Raw genomic sequence first — 19,673 nt, forward strand, 5'->3', positions numbered from 1 at the left:
CATATATCTTATTGTGAAAGTTTGGGCAGCCAAGGTTCAACGTCGTCGTTCCTCCTAAGTCAACAATACGCCTGTAGGACAGCTAAAAACTTCAACCACTACTAACAACAAGTACCGGAAAAGTTTTTCCAGTAACAAGAACCTGAAGATGTAGGTCAGAATTCTTGTTCCGCGTACGGTGTGGTTTTCATAAATAGATGTAAGTTTAATTAACAATATTATTTTTTAAAAGTGATTTTAGGCCACCAATTCGGCCAAAAATGAACCAGACTTGAAATGAAACATTAATCTGAGTAGGCTCGGAAAATTTTGATATTTACGCATTATTTCTTTCAACTCAAAAGTACAAAAGAAACGGTTGAAAAAGAGTGCTACGTATGCTCCAAAATCCGAAATGTAGTATACTGCGTGTAGAGAGACGTCTTAGTAAAAAAATGATTTCTGCCATCTTCCAGGTAATTTCAGTAAAGTAGCTACGTATACAGAAGCTTCGTATTCCATCTAATTTGGCTACTTTTTCTCATGCTTTTTCTCTAGTATGTCCAGATGTTTGCAAATCTAATAAAATTAGACGGAATAAACATAAAATGTAGGTTGTCACCTTCACGCTGATTTTTTGAGGATTTTCTTTCTGTTACAGTGTTACTTTTCATAGTGCTTATCAAAAATGGGGTTGATCGTTAGATGTTGCTTATAACAACAATTCATATAGACTTTTCGTAAAAATGTCTACAAAATCTCGTAAGTCGAAATCTAATGTACAAACTGTAAGCTCTAGTTATCGTTGACAAAGTAAACTAATCTTCCGTGTACCAAGAGATGTAAAACTAATGCATAAAAAATAATAGCACTTTTGCGGCGGAACTTTATACCAGCTCAAGAAGTTGCCGTGGGATTGCCTAAAAATATTTTCGTGATAAAAATATTTATATTTATAATAAATTTATTTCATCGTAAGAAAATTCTAAAGCTTAAAAATAGTATTAGAACGTGGCAGCGCTTTTCTGGATGGTGTTCGAAATTATCTTGCTGAATTATTCTGATAAGTTTAAGTTTGGGTTTTTAGAACATGTAGAGAATGATGTAAAATTTAGCTTTCAGTGAAGGCCCCATAACCGGGACGTTAGAAAGGACAACTAAGATCAGGCTCCACCAAGCAGATGCCCCCTGTGCAAAACAAGTGTCTGAGAGGTGGAATCGCCAAAACATCAGGATGATTAGCGCCGTGTCACTCAGATACTGTCACACAACGAAATCTTGTAGCGCTTAGGACGTTGAAAATAGCATCGATACTATAATCCATATAGAAGAAAAGTAGAAATCAAAAATACTCTATATTTGACTATTCAATAATGTTGCAAGTAGTTGCAGGGTAAGTGAGTAATAAAAAGGGCTCGGAAGTATCCCATCGAAAATTTTGGATGGATAGTGATTTCAACCGATAAACGCGAAAGAAAGATAGAAAAAAGGCAGGCAAATTATCGCTCGTTGGTTTACAAGGTATTCACCACACCTAATGCTCATACTACGTGTATAACAATCTTTAAATGGCTGTCACTTCCGCAAATGTATATCCCTCACGATGAGCTTTTAATAAGGAAGTAGCTGAAGTATGGTAAGTACAAAACGAGCAATAGAAATTTGTACATTGTTTACTGGAAGCGCAGCGACATTTGAGAATCGAAGGCACGTCTCTGATATTTTGTACCCCTCTTTCCATAAGGCCACGTATGCACGTGACCTTAAGGAGATCCCACGAACATAGTTTGCATACATTTATCTATTATACTATGAGCATTGAATGAATGACCGTGTAGTGGCATAATGTTGTACTTACGTAAGGGTTCATCGCTTGCGCTGTTATTGTGGTAAAGCACTGGATCGGAACTAACATCGGTGACCACGAATAGAACGATTGCCAAGATTAAAACATCGCAAAGCGCGGTACTAATCCGGTAAAACCCTAAGCGGGACAAATGTTTCTATAATATGTATATTTATGTTTATTTTACATTTATATTTATATATATATTTATGAACCTAAGACGCCCCGTGGAATAACAGAGGCACTTCATAATGGTTTACAATCTTCATTTATTTCTCTTACAATCGAAATGTGCAGCACGCATCAATAAACCACACACATGTATTTTTTTAAGAATAAATGAAATATATGGAAGAATACAGGGAGTGTTTGATCCAGATGAATTTTATGCGTTTCATGATCTAAATATTACTTCTAATATTCTATTTGATTTTCGGCCAAATTACGTTCATGGCGGTGAGACCTAAATGTGCTTATTCATAGTTGTTTGGACCGAACAGCATAATAATTTCTTCATTGTTTACATATAGTTCAAATATTGTTATGAGATTGGACAAATGACTGATTATTGTATCACGTATTTTTAAATAAAGGTGTTTTTAGTTTGTATTTTACCAGTAGATCAGCTAGGCTTGAATTAAATCAATCTAATCACACTTCATAGAGTTAAAGACAGACATCCACACCTTGACTAACGAATTACCATTTTCTTACAATCCGAACGTGTCCTTTCAGTTCCGTTTTTCCACTTGTAGTTTCTATGCTATTACGTATCGTATCCGTTATGAAAAGGTTTCTAGGTAATTTTCCGTGATTGATCAATTTCTTGTAGTTCTAGTGAACATTTTGATGCACTTAAGCTCCTCTTTCTATACGTACTGAGATAAAATACAAGGAACATTAAAAAGAAATACACAAATGCCGTTACCACAGTGAGTGAGTTCAAAATGGGATAGTTGCAATCATATAATAGTGGCAAGGTCATATGAATGCCGATAACGGCAAACTGCACGATTTGAAATAGAGTGAGATAGCGTTTCCAGCCGAGATATGGTCGAAAGAATGGAAATGATGACAGAAAATAGTATGTGTACATAAGGATCTGTTCCGTCATATTGAACACGACCATCAAACAGGCCTGGCCGTCGATTCCGTATTGGATCCCGCACCACGGCAAGATGATAGCAAGGCAATGATGCGATACGTGCAGGAAAGTAACCTGGCTGTATTTCTTACGCAGCACAAAAAACACCGTATCGAGAAACTCGAACATTCGCACAAACATATAGCTGTAGTTGATCCGCAGGATGCTCAGGTCTGGGTTAGTCCTATCCAGACCCTGACAGAACCAGCTGTACCCGCCACCAAAGTAGGTCTTCGTGCCAAGGTTATACAGGAAAAACACATTGACAATGATCAGTAGGAAATTATACGTGCGTATAACGCCTAGAAGTTTGTATTCCTTTCGGTTAATCATATACTGCGGGAGAAGTACTTTTACGATGCCGATGTACAATCCAAGAATGTAAAACAGCAGTCTCCAGTTACCGTGGCCAAGCCAGTCGGCAGTGCGCGCGTCTTGAGGGGGCACATATCGAGCCAGCGACATTATATACAGTGTTTGTAAGATTACAAACGTGCTTTTAATAGTTAAAATCGTTTACGCAACAGCATCGTGCCCGGTGCATGCAGACTGTATGGTGACGTCGTGACACAAAGCTAATAAGACGAATCGAGCTGTGATAGTCTGTCTCGTTTTTCTCGCAAGTTTCCGTGATCATAGACAAAGAATCCGTTCTACAACGGAGTCGACAGAACTGAAATTTTATTAAGAATTAATAATTGCAGTCATATGGCCCAGGAACTTACTTATCGAACGTTCCTTAGTTTAAATTAAACACGTATTAGATTTACATCGTATTTATAGTAGGGTGTAAAATTATCTAATCTATCAAACAATTTTATTTAAATCATTAAACATAAAGTTTATTATAAGATAGTAATTTTCAAGGTACGCGCCAACAGTTTATTACGCGTACACCGTTGGATTAAGGTAATATTTTAGTACTTTCTTTATTTTAATCAATTATAAAACATGCATCAGTAGTTCATGAAAGGCAATTTTAGTGCCACGAATGAGGTAAAACAGGCACACCAACGTCCTAAAGAAAGAAAGGTTCAAATTTTCGCCATCACTACTCAGGCCTACTACATTGATGTATTCCTCGAAAATTTGTGTCATTCTACAGATCGCTAAGTATTTCTATGATTTTTTTAGACTTGGATAGGTTGATAGACATTTATTAATTCTATATTTGCCGCCGCTTCACGGTATCTTACCAAGTGTAAGCAATTTTAACCCTAATTCTGTCACTTCGTGCGATCGAGTCACCGGACACAGTTACACACAAATGCGAATCTTCTTCATAATACGGTTGACAGCGGCACTCCAGCGATAGATTATATCAAATATATAGAAGTTACTCACCTATATGGACCGCACACTAACCTAAGGTAGAAGTATCATAGACCACATTACATTGCTTGGATGCTGATTCGTCACGGGATTAGGAGGCGAAATGACAGAATAATGCTTAGACGAGATCTGGATGAGTTGACCGATAACGGAAACAAGGGACGTAATTGTCGTCGGACTGTTTTGCTTGCAACTAGGAAGCTCGAGCTTGCCACAGCTGCGCCGGATGTTCTGCCCATCCGGACCGCTGGATGAAAGTAAGTTTAAACTAGACACAATTTTTCACGGAGATCATTCTATACAAATTAAAAAATGACACAAAATGTAATACGGCTTAACAAAACGACTAATCTAGTTTATCCATTTAAATTCTAGTACAGATTAAACCATTCCAACGCATTAGAAGCCTATATATCTTTACCTGCCAGCACTCTTTCTTAACAACGAAGGAAACAGACGTTTACGTCTCAAAATCTACCAGGTGCCATAGAAAAAATAGGCGAAAAGACGAAAGTTAAAAGCTAGATTTCGTAACAGAATAGCCCCTTCTAGACAGCACGGAACACATAATTGCAAACGACGCAATTCATCAAATCAAGATGTACCCCTGTTAGCAAATTAGACCCCTCAAACCAAGGTATACTTTAAAAAACAGATATAACGTTTTTATGACCTTTATTAATTTGACCAAAAAACCACACGCAAATAATTTTGTGTATTTTCATTAAAATTTGTCTATCGCATTAAGTACACACTTACATTTCTATAGAGCTAGTTCAAGCTAGTCAAGTAACAATTGGTAAAAGATAGCAATAGTTATGCGACAATGACAGAATGTACTACCTCAGTAAATTTCGAGTTCTACGACTGGCACACCAGCCGTTAAGCACTGCTATAAGTAGTTGACTCCACACCGGTTCGTCTACGCGCAGTTTCGAACGTAGACCACCCTGCGTCCCTATCTGGCAGGTAAATACTTCACCATTATTACGGAGACACTTGATCGGATCATTGGGCAAAATGCCGTATGTCTGGTTTTAACGAACTTTGAGTTCTATAAAAAAAGTTAATTGTTCTTCTAACTAGACAGTTTCGGGGTCATGTGTCTCAGGTAATGTAAGTCGCTTCGACGTTCGTACCATTATTGAAAAGCTGAGATTTGACCGTAGTACATGCATTAAACTGCCTCTATTCAGACTTGAGATAAAGCGTCTTGAAAATAAGTAAGATGCCCGTCAAAATTCGTTATATTTTATAATTTTGTTATAATACCAGCACAAATGCTGCCCAGACCCGTAAAAATATCGACTGTTTTTAGTTAGAAGAAACGATTTTGCTAATTTCGTTCTGGAAATTTCAACCTGGAAGGTGCTCTTCTCGTAGCGGTCGACCACCTACGGAGAAGTTGATAACGTGATTGCGGAACTAAGTAGCCACCACCAAATAGTTTGAAGAAAGCCGGCCACATGAAGAGCTCCATGTTTTGGGTTGTGCCATTGACCTTTCACTTGTGAAACTCTATAAGAATGCAACGAAATCAAGCCATCTGTAAAGTAATCTCTGATTAAAAATAAATCACATAATACACAAATTGAAATAAGTGAAAAAAATGTACCTTACAACAGGTGACAAGGCTCAGATTGATGCTACGTGTTTTAGTGAAATTAGAAAATTTGAAAAAGGAACGGGAGGACATCGTGAGGTGCTGCCATATGGCGAAACGATCGATTCGGACCTCGACTGTCAACAATTAACAAGATTACAATCAGCCACGGAACTAGTGAACAGAAAAAGTATAGTCTTTCAACATGATAATGCTGAACAATATTTACTTTGGGAAACCTGACAGAAATTAAGAGAACATTTTTTCTGGAAAAAGTTTAACTTATTTATCATATAGTCCGGATCTTACACAATCAGATTGTCGCCTGTCTCGGTTTCTACAGAATTTCCTTAATGGTGTTAATTTAGTTTCAATGGAAGGGTATAAAAAACACGTATTGCTATTTTTCGCCTAGAAATCACAAAGGTTCCACAGATAAAATCATAGTACTACTAAAAAAATGGTTCATAATACTAATACTGTAATATTATTTTGAAACATAATAAATATTTTTGGCTTGAAAACGATCAATAATTTTGAGAACCCCCTTTTGCGGCATTCGATAAATTGCTATCTAAACGTTATATAATATGTAAATTTCTGGATATTAAATAACACGTTAGTACAAGATATTTTTAAAAAAGTAACTGAAAAAACTACAACGTTTTTAAGGAGTGTAATATCTCTACATTTTGCAAAAAACCTATATACCTTTTGCTTGAAATGAATAAGGAAGCAGTAAGTTCTCAAAATCATTCGTTACAGGATAATAAAGAGAAATACGACTAAAACAAAAGTCTGCGGCTCTTTTTCTTCGGAAAATCATAAATTCATTCGGCATTGTTTAACGGCTTAAAAAAGTGGTTATACCCAGCACATATAGTTTCAGTCAGTGTCATTTCACTGGTCTGGCGAGCACATATGGCTTCAGCAAGCTACAGCTCTATGGTATTTGATATCTCACGGTCCAATGCCTTCTTCTTTGTGCAGAAAAAATATGTCACTAAAGCCACACGCTTGCCAGTCGTCCAACATGGGCCAACTTAAAACTAGGGTATTGCGAATTCGTTTTCGTACAGGTATTTTTTGTGTGACAATTTCTGTATTCGAAGCGGAGAGCCACTCATTAAGGCGATTCAAAGAATTTGTTAATGACGAAACCAGAAATCGCTATTTGGAGTGTTGCCAACGGCACAAATACTAGAGAAGAAGTCAGAATGAAAAAAGTTATTATTTTTAGGAGGTAATTATAGCAAAGCCTGGTCGTGAAGAGAGGGTACCACATATGGTTCAGAGGGCTTCGGGATGCTTCGTTTCCATTTTTGAATACCTAAATAAATTTTCAAGCAAGCTTCTCCTTTCGATGTTAGATTATGCGCGTGAGATTAATCTCAGTGGTTAAAAAGGACCAAATTCGAAACTATTTTGTCGTTTCGGATATGTATATATATATATATATATATATAGCACTGGTTGCTGTGAATAGGCAACGCTGTTAATATAGATAGAAATCCTACTTTCCAAAACCAGCTACAACAACTACCGCAGACAGATATCGTATTTGGAGAATCGCTTTCGTGCGAAAAATTAAATAACCGATCATCGATTCGGTTACTTTAACTTTCGAGTCTGCAGTCCTTTCAAGGATTAACGATGACCTAAATCAATCAAAACCAATGCCAGTTATGTTTGCATTATGGTAAAAGAATTAAAATCAACGATTTTCGTACGTATCTCAACTGGGCTCAACTCGAATACATGTGCCAACGAATACCACAGGCCAATTTGATCATTCATGATGCTAATGAATAACTCAATTTAACCAGGACACACTTGTTTCCTTTCGTGCTTTTCATAAAGGTCAGGGATAAAGCTTCAGCCGTATTCAGGTATATTTAGATAGCCCCGTTTTCGTTTATAGTCAACTTGCCACCTTGCTAATAACCAGTCGTGCAAATGAACTTATTGCCGATATCCAGGAATAGAAAATCATAGAGGATATTCATAGGGCTGTCACACTACATTGACTATAGCCAACTCACGCTCCGACCGAGATGCACCAACCCTGGAGGACATTTGTTACATAGTCCGTAGTAAAATATCAATTGACGGTCAGCTTGTCATCGCCTATGAGGCCGGCCGACCCGATTCGCGTACTTCTTGCAAGCAGATCAATATACGACCAAAACCGACCAGCTGATGCTAAAAAAGCCGGATCGCAGTACCTAATAAAACATATGCATCAAAAATGAGACTGTCAAGAAGACCTGCAGACGAGGCAAACTCGGTTAAAACATTCATAAAATGGCGCGCAAATGACTTGCTGCTCTTTTCTTATTTAGGAAACTTTTATTGCCACTTGTACCGCCTGCCTCGTATCGCTAAATCTTCACGCTAATGAACCGTACCAAAAGACCTGAACGTATGAAATTGTTAACGCAAGTTTAGTGAACCCGTCAGAAAGCGAAACGACGACAAGTTAACATAGATGCGCGCCTATATGTGGAACTCTGTAGATGTCTGCAGTCGATCTAAAACATACCCCTCATGACGCCCCAGCCGGTCTACTTAAGACACCAACTGGATAATACAACTTCATCTAAAATGGGTCCGCGGGTTAATAACGTAATGACGATATTTTTATATACCTTATTCAGATTATAGTAGCTTGAATATCGGCGAGCGTATTCGGGGGCCGAACTAGTAAACAGCGTGACCCGGAATTTTTGTTTGTAAAATTTGACAGTGGAAGCGTCTTGAGCGTTGTTAGTTGTCTTCCTTGTTTTGTCTTTCTCTATTGCTAATGTATTTGTCGCCATTGATGATGGCTGCTCGTCTGTGCGAAGCAATAACATGGTAGATGTTCAATAGAGAGAACTACAGACGTCAGACGTACGCAAGCACCGAAAGAGATGACTAAACAGCAATTATCGCCACGAAAAGTTTAAATCTAAAAGGAGTTTTCCTACGCAAACAAGCCACGAACCTCTATCACCGTTAAGGCTTGGCTAGTGGCAACTGGACAATGGTAGAAGGGTGCTTACAATTCGTAGTCTATTAGGCCTTCCAACTAGCCTTAAGGAGACTACACGCGCCATTTTATCAGTTAATGGGACCAATAAGCTGTCTCCTTTCGTTCCTTTCTTTATGGGAATAATTCGCAAACGATAGTGAGGAACATTCAATCATGCTTAATTGTATTCCCTTCCGTTTATGATCGGCTAGGCATACAGCCGCCTTGTTCAGGAAATGTACAAGCAGTCAGTAAGCCAAAGAAGCTGAGAGCTGGTCGCGTCTTCCAGCTAAGGCCAATACTAAAACGACGATGAGAATTAGGGCCGTTGTTACTATTATTAATATTGTCATTGACTGGAAACGTGCTTTCAAAGTGCGATGTATTATAGCCGAGCGAACTGATCAGCAAACAAAAAAGGCGGAAGAATTTTTAATTTTACTTTATTCAATTTGCACCGACCAATCAGTGGGGCAAAATTGTACAAATAAATATGTCAATGGGTGAGCAAATCAGTCTAACTAACGTAGCGAATATAGTTCCGCTATCGTCTTATTTGTCGCGTATAGGCACATATTCATAGAGCTTATACATTTTAAATCTAGAAATGACACAGCATTGCTCAGATGTTTATTGGGTGTTCACAGGAAGCAAAGCAGCCTCTGTTCACAAAGAAAAAAAAAGCTAACTCCATCATAAAAGTAGACAAGATTCTCTGAGATGATTTCGGAAACAGATAACTTTGCGACTATTCACTGAATAGTTTATTCCACGTTGGCTGCCCTTATTCTGTTCTTGTATCCCATCTATGATGGTAGAACCTGTATCGTTTCCTATTTTTTCTTTATTGACGACCGTATCAAACGTAAAGGCAGAGAGGGTCGCTCAAAGGCAAATAGGTGCTCAGTTAATTTTAGCAGTACGTTAAAACTGATTTAATTATTTGCAGCATTTTAAGCACGAACGAATATACAGGTCGCAGTATAAACTATCCTGTACTCGTTTATGATGACGAGGCGGGCGCTACAGTGAACAGGTTCTTCCGACGTCTGCCGAACACTCGTAGCGATCACGTCGACAATACGCTATAAATGTAAGACGACATAAACAATGACGCGACATAAAAAATGGCACACTTTGCCGCAAGCTAAAGACTCGAACAGGCCGTGAACGTTGACGCTTGAATAATTATGGCTATTAGATAATACCTATATGTCTGTTAGTATTTATGGTAGCAGCACTGTGCTACTAGCACGACTTTCCTAAGAAACGAACGATGATTATTCCAGAAAGGAAAAGGCAGAGACGGCGTAAGGCTGACACGTCAGGGATAGTTAAGCATATATATTATATGACTAACTATCCCTGAGGCTATATAGGTGAGACATGTTATATATATATATAAAAAGAAGTGAATATTGCTAGAACGGCGTCTAGTAATGTTCGCTTTTCGGCGTAGGGAAGAGCACTGTCCGCTATGCTAATTACAGAGCTGCACTTTGCCGCGAGCTTCCCCCTAGCAGATCTGAAACAGATTTGGGTGCAGTGAAAATTTAGTTAAATTCCATTTAAACTTGTTTGTTGCTATTGAGGTTTTGTATTACGAAATCTTTAAAGGATCGTTGTGAGCTCGTGCTGCGCCGTTGTGAGAAGAATCCAATCGTTTCGATGTTGCGTACTTCGAGGCTCGACTCTGGTAGGCGTTGTCATAGAAGGCGGCGAACATGACGAGGAAGTAGATATAACTCGCAATTACAAGAATCGAATTTTGCACCGGGTATCCACAGTCATGTACGATTGGCACAGACATGTGCACGACGACAACGAAAAATTGCACGATCTGCAGTAATGTCAGATAACGTTTCCAGCCGAGATAGGGCTGAATGGAAGAGAACGATGCTAAAAAGTAGTAAGAATACATCACAACATGCACGGCCATGTTGATTAGAACCATTAGGCAGATTTGCCCGTCGAGGCCGTAAGCAAGGCCGTACCACGGTAGGCCGACGGCAATACAATGATGCGTTATGTTCAGGACGCTTGCTTGATTGAACTTCTTCCGAAGTACGAAGAAAACTGTGTCGAGAAATTCGAAGATTCGAACAAACATGTAATAGTAATTGAGCCGCAGTACGGCCACATCTACGCGATCCTTGCCTATACCCTGGCAGAACCAGTTGTACCCTCCACCGAGATACGTCCGCGTGATGAGATTGCAAAAGAAGAATGCGTTTACGCCTACCAACAGTAAATTGTACAGGCGGATAATGCCAAAAAGTTTATACTCCTTACGGTTAGCCATATACTGTGGTAGCAAGACTTTTACGGTGCAGGTGTACATTCCGAGAATGTAGAGAAGAGTTATCCAGTCTCCGGCACCGAACCACTGGACTGTTCGCGGGTCCCGCGCAGGCAGGAATCGGGTCAACAACATTGTACTGATTGGCCTGCGAATGGAGCTTTGTTACTTTTCATACAAATAGGGTATTCACTAAGTACACGCATGCACACACACACACACCTTAGGCTAAACAGACTATTTGCGCAACTATGATACCGTATCGCTTCTTCAAGCAAAATCCTTTGATGAGTGTTTCGAGCCGGCCAGTAAAGTTCACTTGCGGCCCTCAAGTGTGTCCTCCTCGCACAATAACGACCGCCTTGTCAGTGGTTATCGGTGAGTCTGAAGCTTTGCCCGGTCCTCGGAAATCGCGTCATCCAACAATAAGGAAACCTGATGTATTTTAGATATTAAATTTAGAAACGATACTACAGCGCTTTCATGTCTACTCCTTCTTTCCTCAAAGTACCTGGGCACATATGGCAGATATCTTCAACGGTACATCCCATTATTTTCAGACACATCTCGTCAAGGGTAGAATTAGGTGGTGTTCATTGTATCAGCGAACGTGTTTGTGTATATAGTAGTAACCACAACGAACAATCCACTCGAAGGTAGACAATTTTTGATGTTTCAGATAACGTCTTTACCAAACGCTCTTCTTTTTAACTCGGCCACTACAAGTTTCTTTTCGAGGGAACATGCACGATTAGCGCCATATAGGACGTGCACGAGATACTGTTCCGTAAGGTGAAAGGAAAAAAATAGATAAATACATTAAACTTCTGACTTAAGCAAGTTCAGCTATAAGATATAACATTATCGCATGCACGTATGTGGATACATATAGTTATGAACAATAACGGAAGCCAAACGATTTATTAGTTGTGTTTCAAATTAACCACATTTCCTTTAAAAACTGAACGGAAAAACTAAACTCAACAAGGACCGCTTTTCGATTTGACTATATCTGTAAATTGTCATCTAATTATGACTGTAATCGGTAAAGATGGCAATACCAGATTTGTCGATAGAAAAACACACTGTACGTCATTGGTAGTGAATTATTCGCTTTTAATCTATCATGGTGTTTTCATCGACCTTCGGATGGACGAAACCTCTTTTCATGTCGAACTTCAGGCTGCGTCCCAGCACGAAGTCCTATCCTCCCGACTCAAACCTATACAATTACGTGTCCCCAGAATTACCCACTGAGCTGTCTAGAGCAAACCTAGCCATTCTTTTATAACTAAGTGTTTGATTTCAATGTTAGCTGTCCACTGTTATTAAATAGATGAGGAGGACCCCTGTCGCACCAATAGACAGATCTATATTCTGTTGCCTATAAGAAGATTATGTTTTTTTACACACAATTGTGGTAGTTGTATATTATTTTGTGGTAGTGACGAATGTATGTTGTCGAATGTGCGGACATGCACTCTCTGCGGCAACCATTTACGAATCATCAACGAAAGATTCTATTACAGACGCATGTATTTCCTAAATAGATGTTCCCAGCTGCATACCCAGTATTGCCGTTAGTCATCGCTTCAGATGCGGTCTCGCTCGGTGTCGAACAAGACCGCTACGCGTCTCTAGGTTTAACGGGTTGCCACTACGCTACCATGGAAACATTTTTCGTCGCTTGTCAACCGATTAATATGTTAACGTTAATCTTCATTTGTATGTGTGAGGTATTTTGGGGTCTGAGCTGACATTTCTGACCAACAACATTTCTACTAAAAAACCCATTGGCCTCAGCGCTGTGAAATCGATTTCCTACCAAAAGTGCAATGACATTTGTGCGTACCTCCAAAAAAAAGCAGTATCGGGCTAAATATGTATATAGTAGGCAGTATAGCTAGAAAGATATTTTAGAAAACTTTATGGAAGACCACATATTTCGTGCAAGTCAATTAAGCATAGATTATCTATGTCAATGGTTGCGTCGAATGAAATAATGGACAGATTGGCCTGATCTTACCATAGCCGCATTAAATTTTGCACTACGTTTTGCCACCGCGTTAAATCTGAGGTACAGGAGAGAACAATATTGCCCGTCACGTGAATTAACAGCTGTGTCTTCATCTTGAGCGAAGGTTGCAATAATGGCGTCCTTGTATCTAAGTTCTCTATGCACTTTTTCCATCTACTGTCTATAGTAATTAGTTATAAAATAGTAATAAACGTGATTAGATACGCAACGGAAAACGTGCCTATAGGCTCGTAAAGCGTTGAAGAAACGAGAGCGGCGTGCTGCTACACTGATTGGACTAGTGCTGACTACTAAACCTATTTAGACTTACAAAAATACATAGCTTTTTATGATGCCTATATTTAGTAACTGATGATTATAGTGTATAAGGAAGACGATGCTCGAGCTGCATTATATTAAGCATACGCTTCATGAAAAGGAAAACGAGCGTATCAGGTGTAGCTTTTTGAATATTTCATATGACTAAAAAAAAAAAGTTGCCTAAGCAGCTCTATGGCCAAAAGCGGGAAGTGATGTTTCTGTAGTATTTTTTTTTTTGTGAATTTAATTGACGAGGAAGCTTGCTCTGTCCTCATTCGGTCGTCGTGTCTATTAGTTCGCAGTTGGGACTTGTTGTTTTTCAATAGCAACGCGGCGATTTAACGTCCAGCTACGAAATAATATTAACGTAATCCTCGGCATTCAAGGATAGAATAAAAACGTTTTTCCTCAAATGGTAACATTAGCAAATGGAAATAGTTCGCTCTGCATAACAATGCGCTAACGTACGTCATAATAACGTTTGTATTATTTCGTCCTTCTATATTTATATTATATTACATATCTTTACTGTTACACAAGTGATTGCATGAAACGCGCCAGTCGACAGGACACTCAGTGCCGAAGCGTCCCTGCTGTTATTCAAATTAAAACACTTGAACAATAGAAGTTTGTTTCAAAAGCAGCAAAGCGGTAAAATAAAACTTTTTTCGTTCATAATTAAAAGTAAATTATTCTGTAAAGACTTGGGTCACTGTTAGAATTTATTTTGTGCCATAAGATAGCATGTTTTACAATTAGCTGAAGCCATTGAAATCGTTTAAATACTTAGGATTATCAAGTGTCCCATCGAGACATAATGCAAGCAACTAGCGCTGGCGAAATTTTAACCCAACAAAAAACACTCAAGCCTTATTGATAGATATATTAAACAATTGAAAATATCAGACACTTCAACGGCGGTAGCGCAAAATAAAACATTTGAATATTAGAAAAAATCATTGATTATTAATCAATTATTTTATTGCAGCTAATAAAAGTTAATCGATAGGGGCAAATCATGCATTTATGTTCAATATAATATCTGCCGAACCCTTTCAGCTATCGGTTCTCCTTTATCGACGGTATACGATCAATATTTTGTGTGATTACCGCTGCCATTTGGCTACCCAATATGGGCAGTAGATTAAACAGTACAGGTACGGAGACAGCAGTATCGGTTATGTATAATTATATGGGTGTTTAAGCTTTTCGATAGGGAAATAACCATTCTCTCTGCAATTGCACTACCCCACTCGCAATATTCCCTCTGCGAGACAGTTACTCAGTCACTTTTAACCTGTCGATACGAACAATTTCGATTTATCTTCAAATACAGATTGAAATCCAGTTAAGGTATGATTGTATGCGAATGTTACTATACTTTATTCCGGGACTCGCTGTCAAAACGTCGACTGCTGTCCGTTGCACTCGGTTTTTTTTTTCTTTTTTCTATAAAATATCATGGTCAGTTAAATATACGCATGATGTAGAAATATTATTTCAATCAGAACATGATTACTTTGAATTTGTTCGTCGTGTAGAATTGGTCGCAGGAGTGCCAGCGATTTTGACATAAAACTACAAAAGTCAGTAATAACGGCTCGATTAAAAATAGATACATTGTCTACCTGGAAAAATGCAAACGGCAATAATTATGACCGGTGCAGTCCGAAAGTACACGTATTTACTGGCTGGCGACTACCGGTACTGAGACTACTACTAAACCCCTATCTTCTAATAGGAGATAAATAAATAAATTTCATAACATAGACGTATTATTTACCCACTTACAAACAATTCGTACGAAACCCGCAGATTACTCAATGCATCGTAGACATGTTTATACTACACCCATATTCTGCAACTGCATATTCGTGTTTCACGAAATGGCCTTCTGATGACCACCCCATTCCCGGGAGGCAACCAACACAAAACGCAGGGGGCCAGAGCGAACGCTTGTTCATCTTTCTGGCAAATTACTAATAGAACAATGACCTTTGTTATTAGCTGTCGTCGACCCTGCTCGCCACCTCTACCGGCGTAAAGCGACGTGCTTCTTTGCCTCAAAGGTATAGTTATGAACTTGTTAACTGTGAACCGTCCTGAAAACTACATGAGTGCTTGGCGTGTTAAACAAAAAAAAAAAAACTGACTAGAAGTTCAGCTTTGATTGTTCTCAGCTAAACTGGTTATGCAATAAAAAGAATATAAAAAAGACACTGTCCCGTGAAATTAAGTAGATTGAAACACAGCACAGATATGTCGTTACAGATTTGGATGTTCGTGCCGCCGTCTGCCTAACAGTGCACGTAACGGATCGCTTCTGGACTAATTGATCATCGTCTTGAAACTGTGAGGTGTGTACGCCAAACTTATAAGGCAAAATTACTAACGAATTTATCTTCGGGTAACTTGTGGATGTACCGGCAGAATCTTCTCTATGTTTCAACTAATAACTGAACTTCATCTTCTCAGTGTAGCCAAGTGCATCTAGATTCGGAATACAGGCAAATTTAATCATAGGCGGTGGGCCGCACATCAAAATAATAGTATCATCGCTAGGTGGTGGCAAATTGGTTTTCATCATGTCGGCATTGACAAATCCAATGCCGCCTTTCCAACCTTCAGTTGGCCGATCTACAGTGTAATATACTGAGACCCTATCGGGATACTGGCGTGTCCAAAGCTCGAGGTCTTCTCGGCATAAGATATCGTCCGGCGTTTGATTAGCGTAGATAAGTTTGAACTGCGTTTTGTCACTGGGATTCTTGAGTGCGTGCTTGATCAACTGATACATCGGTGTCAGACCCGAACCTCCAGCAATCATACCCACCTAAGTAAGATAAAGTAAGATAGAGCTAATAGACTATGTAAACGAAAACTGTGCGCTAAGAGTTCACTCAAGAGACAAAGCTAGTAAAACTATAATAACGCTGGCCTGTGTTCGGTATCGATGGACAACGCATGCTTGCAATGGCCTTTATCCGCCGCATCAACCTACTAGCATATCGACAGTCACGGAAAGTAAATACCTGCCAAGCCTATTGACTATCCGAATGCAAGGAACGATCTAAAGAGGACCGAAATTTCTAGTACTATCTGCACAACGGCCTCACAGAAATCGATAGTGTATGCGATGTACGTACCTTGTTGGCCGTTCGTATCTCTGGAGGCGTTTTTTTGTTCGCTCTGATAGTGAATGTTCCTGGACCCGAGTAAACCAATAAACCGTTAGGTCCCCGAACATCAATACAATCACCAATTTTCATGTTTTCCAAATACTGAGTCATTTTACCGCCATCAGGAAATTTGGGATGTGTATTTTTGAAGTACACTTTAACCACGAGATCGAAGTAGCCTGTTTCGTCGTCAGATGATACGGGCGTATAGGCGCGAATAACGAGCTCATCATTCGTCTGAGAAGAAGACCACACCAAAAAAAAAAAAAAAATTGAACAATTCATGATTTATTAATTGAATATTAGTCAACGATCAGTTAATTATTGCTAAGAAATGCTGCTTATTCAAACGCAAACACCGATAAGAACAGGAACCTGTCATTTTTCACAGGACTACACGCGGTTTTCGGGACCCACCCTTCTAACTATACAAAAGTAAGAAAGTGTCCCAATTGTAAGTTAAATAAAGTGACATTTTAAATAAAAACGTGATATTTTCTTAGTAATATATCGACGATTTACTAGGTAAGCTTATAGCATTGTGAAATTTCTTTGTAATTATAGTCATTGCGCAATACGATGTTCGATAAATATCAACCCTTTAACGTTTCACTGGTAGCATAGATGTATTATTTTAGCTATCGTAGAACTCTACCAGTTCTATCAATGCGATCTGTAAACATTAGATTTCTATCTTCATACTAGGAAATATAAGACCTTCTTGTTGTCTTTGAGTCAAGTGTTGAGCGTCAGTTGAGAACTTTTTTTGTGAACCCATTGATGCCTTGTCATGTTTTAGAGATTCTTCAACATCTTCGCAATCGCTGGTAAAAGGCAGTTACTGATACCATGAATCTGTATTGTTTTCAAACGGTCGCAACATCCGTTTCTAAGTGTCATTCATCTTTGAAAGATCAAGCGAAGTTAAACCCAGAATTATTGCGATGGAGTCACAACCTAGAATTGCAGGTGCGCCACGCTTGGTCAGAAATCAAAAACTGGGTCGCTCTTATAAAACGCATTTTCCTCTGATAGAACTGTCGCAGACGCTCCCTTGTCGGCCCACTTGGAAACTGACAATCATAAAATTGATATAGATGATTTGGAAAATATTTAAAAAAAATATTCATCCAGTGTCAAAACTAAGAGGCTTTAGGTCGGAGGAGTATAATGTGAAAATTGGTACACACACTATAGGATCATGTTATTGGAGGCAACCAAGGTTGATTTACAGGCTTGGGAATACATATTAAATAGAAAAGTCACGTAAGTTCCACGCATTGTGTTAGAAGGAGCAATAATAGAGCAAGCAGACGAATACAGCGCTACTGTAGATAAGACTTGTTCTCTGTCAGGACTGGCATTCAAATTGAATAGGGCTTCCAACAGTTTTCTCACAAAAACCTCAAAGAGGATAACATTCAGTCAGTTACAAACAAGCGTTAGACTTCCCGTCTCGTAATTTTCGTACGATTCTCACGTGTGTGCCTTTTTCTACGTACACGGAGTCTACAGCTTTATGTATTCGGTCGACGACAGGCCCAAATCGCTCCCCGTCACTTTTTAAGAACGTGAGCAAATACACCCGTTAGCTTTATTTGTGTGCGCCCTACGAAGCTCGAGAGGAACATGGCAACAGTCACTACTTCCTAGGCGTGTTCTAGAAGACAGCAGAGTTAGACAACTCGAGCTAGGCCTGGGCGGGTCTTAGAAGCTTTCACGCTTAAAACATGAGTTCGAATTCGTTGCTGCTATCGTCTAAAGTTTTGCCTTTTCTTTGCGTAACATTTTATCAAGGAACTGTAATATTTTACGTGACAGTTATATGGCGCAGCATCGGAAATGCTCGGAAAACGGCGAAGCAGCTATACCTAAAACACCATTAAATGCATAAATAATTCCATTTTTGAGCTGAAATATATTTGTCAAGCTTCCTTACCTTGGTAATGAGATTTATATGCTGTCCCACTGGTAAGCCAAGTCTGTATTGCTCAGTAGGTAAGCCAAATCGAAACCGGCGCGTGTCATGGCTCAGCTCCTTTTTGTCCACTAATGGCACCGGATATTTTACATCGGGATCTTGCAGTAGTTTTTTGTTGACCTTACGGTTTCGCAGGAAGAAATATAGATAAACGGCTATCGCCGCACCGGAAGCTACCACGACAGAGAACAACATTGCCCTATCTGACATTTCCTCCTTCTGTCGTAGTCGCCTGCTTACAGTGTTGTTTCCTTCTCCTTCTGGTGTTATTTCTCGACAGCGCTGCCGTCAGTCAAATAATCAGCGGAAGTTAATCACTAGCGTCAATCAGACTTACAACAATCAAAATGCACTTGTCCGTGGTTTCCATCAACTCATTCACTCAGCATGGCGACAGTCCAACGCTTGCTGCTAGCGTTAGCAGTGTTTCGTCAATTCTTATTACTTACTGTCAATTGCTGCTAGTGCCGCGACATGTGAGCCTTAAACAGAGCAAACTAGCCGGCAGCCGTCGAACTCGATCACAGTGCTGACCACCTGTCTGCCCGCGGTCTGCATAACTGCTTCTATAGCCTTCTAACCCGTGACCGACGTAATCCTACGATAATGCGAGGTTGTGAACAAGATGGCCGCTCATTGATATGCTGTTTCTAAAAGAAAAAGAAAGCTATATAGCTGATATTGTCCTGTATAAACAAAATAAAAATACTACGGAGCTATTGAAGCTTACCGATACCTCGAATCGAATTAAATTTGGCAAGATGAATTAGGAGCTAATTAGCAAATTTATTTTGGCAAGTTTGTCAGGACAGGATATAAGATCTGCTTTTGAAGCAGACTATGTTGTAAGGTCTTACAAAATTTTACAGTTTATTTACAGATCTATTGCTTTATATCTCTGTGCTCGCAATTTCTTCATATACTATAATCATATAAGTATATGCTTACAAATCATTTGG

At 39.1% G+C, this 19,673-nt stretch overlaps 2 protein-coding genes and 2 long non-coding RNA genes across 4 annotated transcripts; 2 read left to right on the forward strand and 2 right to left on the reverse strand.

The window, feature by feature from the left end:
• The first annotated feature begins 16 nt into the window (after positions 1-16).
• LOC111267024 (uncharacterized) lies at positions 17-2,208 on the forward strand. The gene is made up of 2 exons (XR_002684375.2): positions 17-199; positions 456-2,208. It is a non-coding gene; the product is annotated as an uncharacterized LOC111267024 (long non-coding RNA).
• Positions 2,209-9,344: 7,136 nt separating this feature from the next.
• LOC111267021 (NADH-cytochrome b5 reductase 2) lies at positions 9,345-19,266 on the reverse strand. Its single transcript, XM_022844968.2, has 4 exons — positions 19,164-19,266; positions 18,673-18,996; positions 16,701-16,970; positions 9,345-16,387 (listed from the first exon to the last, which is right to left on the reverse strand). Exons 2-4 carry the CDS (start codon positions 18,922-18,924, stop codon positions 16,004-16,006), a joined length of 906 nt encoding a protein of 301 aa, XP_022700703.1. The 5' UTR covers positions 18,925-18,996; positions 19,164-19,266; the 3' UTR covers positions 9,345-16,003.
• LOC111267022 (very long chain fatty acid elongase 5) lies at positions 10,518-11,351 on the reverse strand. The gene has a single exon (XM_086971177.1). It carries the CDS (start codon positions 11,349-11,351, stop codon positions 10,518-10,520), a length of 834 nt encoding a protein of 277 aa, XP_086827303.1.
• On the forward strand, positions 18,079-19,449 carry LOC111267026 (uncharacterized). The gene is made up of 2 exons (XR_002684377.2): positions 18,079-18,304; positions 18,995-19,449. It is a non-coding gene; the product is annotated as an uncharacterized LOC111267026 (long non-coding RNA).
• The last annotated feature ends 224 nt before the right edge of the window (positions 19,450-19,673 follow it).

The sequence above is a fragment of the Varroa jacobsoni genome, unplaced genomic scaffold (assembly GCF_002532875.2).
Source record: "Varroa jacobsoni isolate VJ856 unplaced genomic scaffold, vjacob_1.0 scaffold_1141, whole genome shotgun sequence".
NCBI classification, from domain to species: Eukaryota; Metazoa; Arthropoda; class Arachnida; order Mesostigmata; family Varroidae; genus Varroa; species Varroa jacobsoni.

Coding starts and splice junctions, on each gene's coding strand:
- LOC111267022 (XM_086971177.1), bottom strand. CDS start 11,351: ATGTTGTTGACCCGATTCCTGCCTGCGCGGGACCCGCGAACAGTCCAG.
- LOC111267021 (XM_022844968.2), bottom strand. CDS start 18,924: ATGTCAGATAGGGCAATGTTGTTCTCTGTCGTGGTAGCTTCCGGTGCG. Junction 16,971..18,672: donor ATATAAATCTCATTACCAAG/GTAAGGAAGCTT, acceptor TCTTCTTCTCAG/ACGAATGATGAGCTCGTTAT. Junction 16,388..16,700: donor AGATACGAACGGCCAACAAG/GTACGTACATCG, acceptor TATCTTACTTAG/GTGGGTATGATTGCTGGAGG.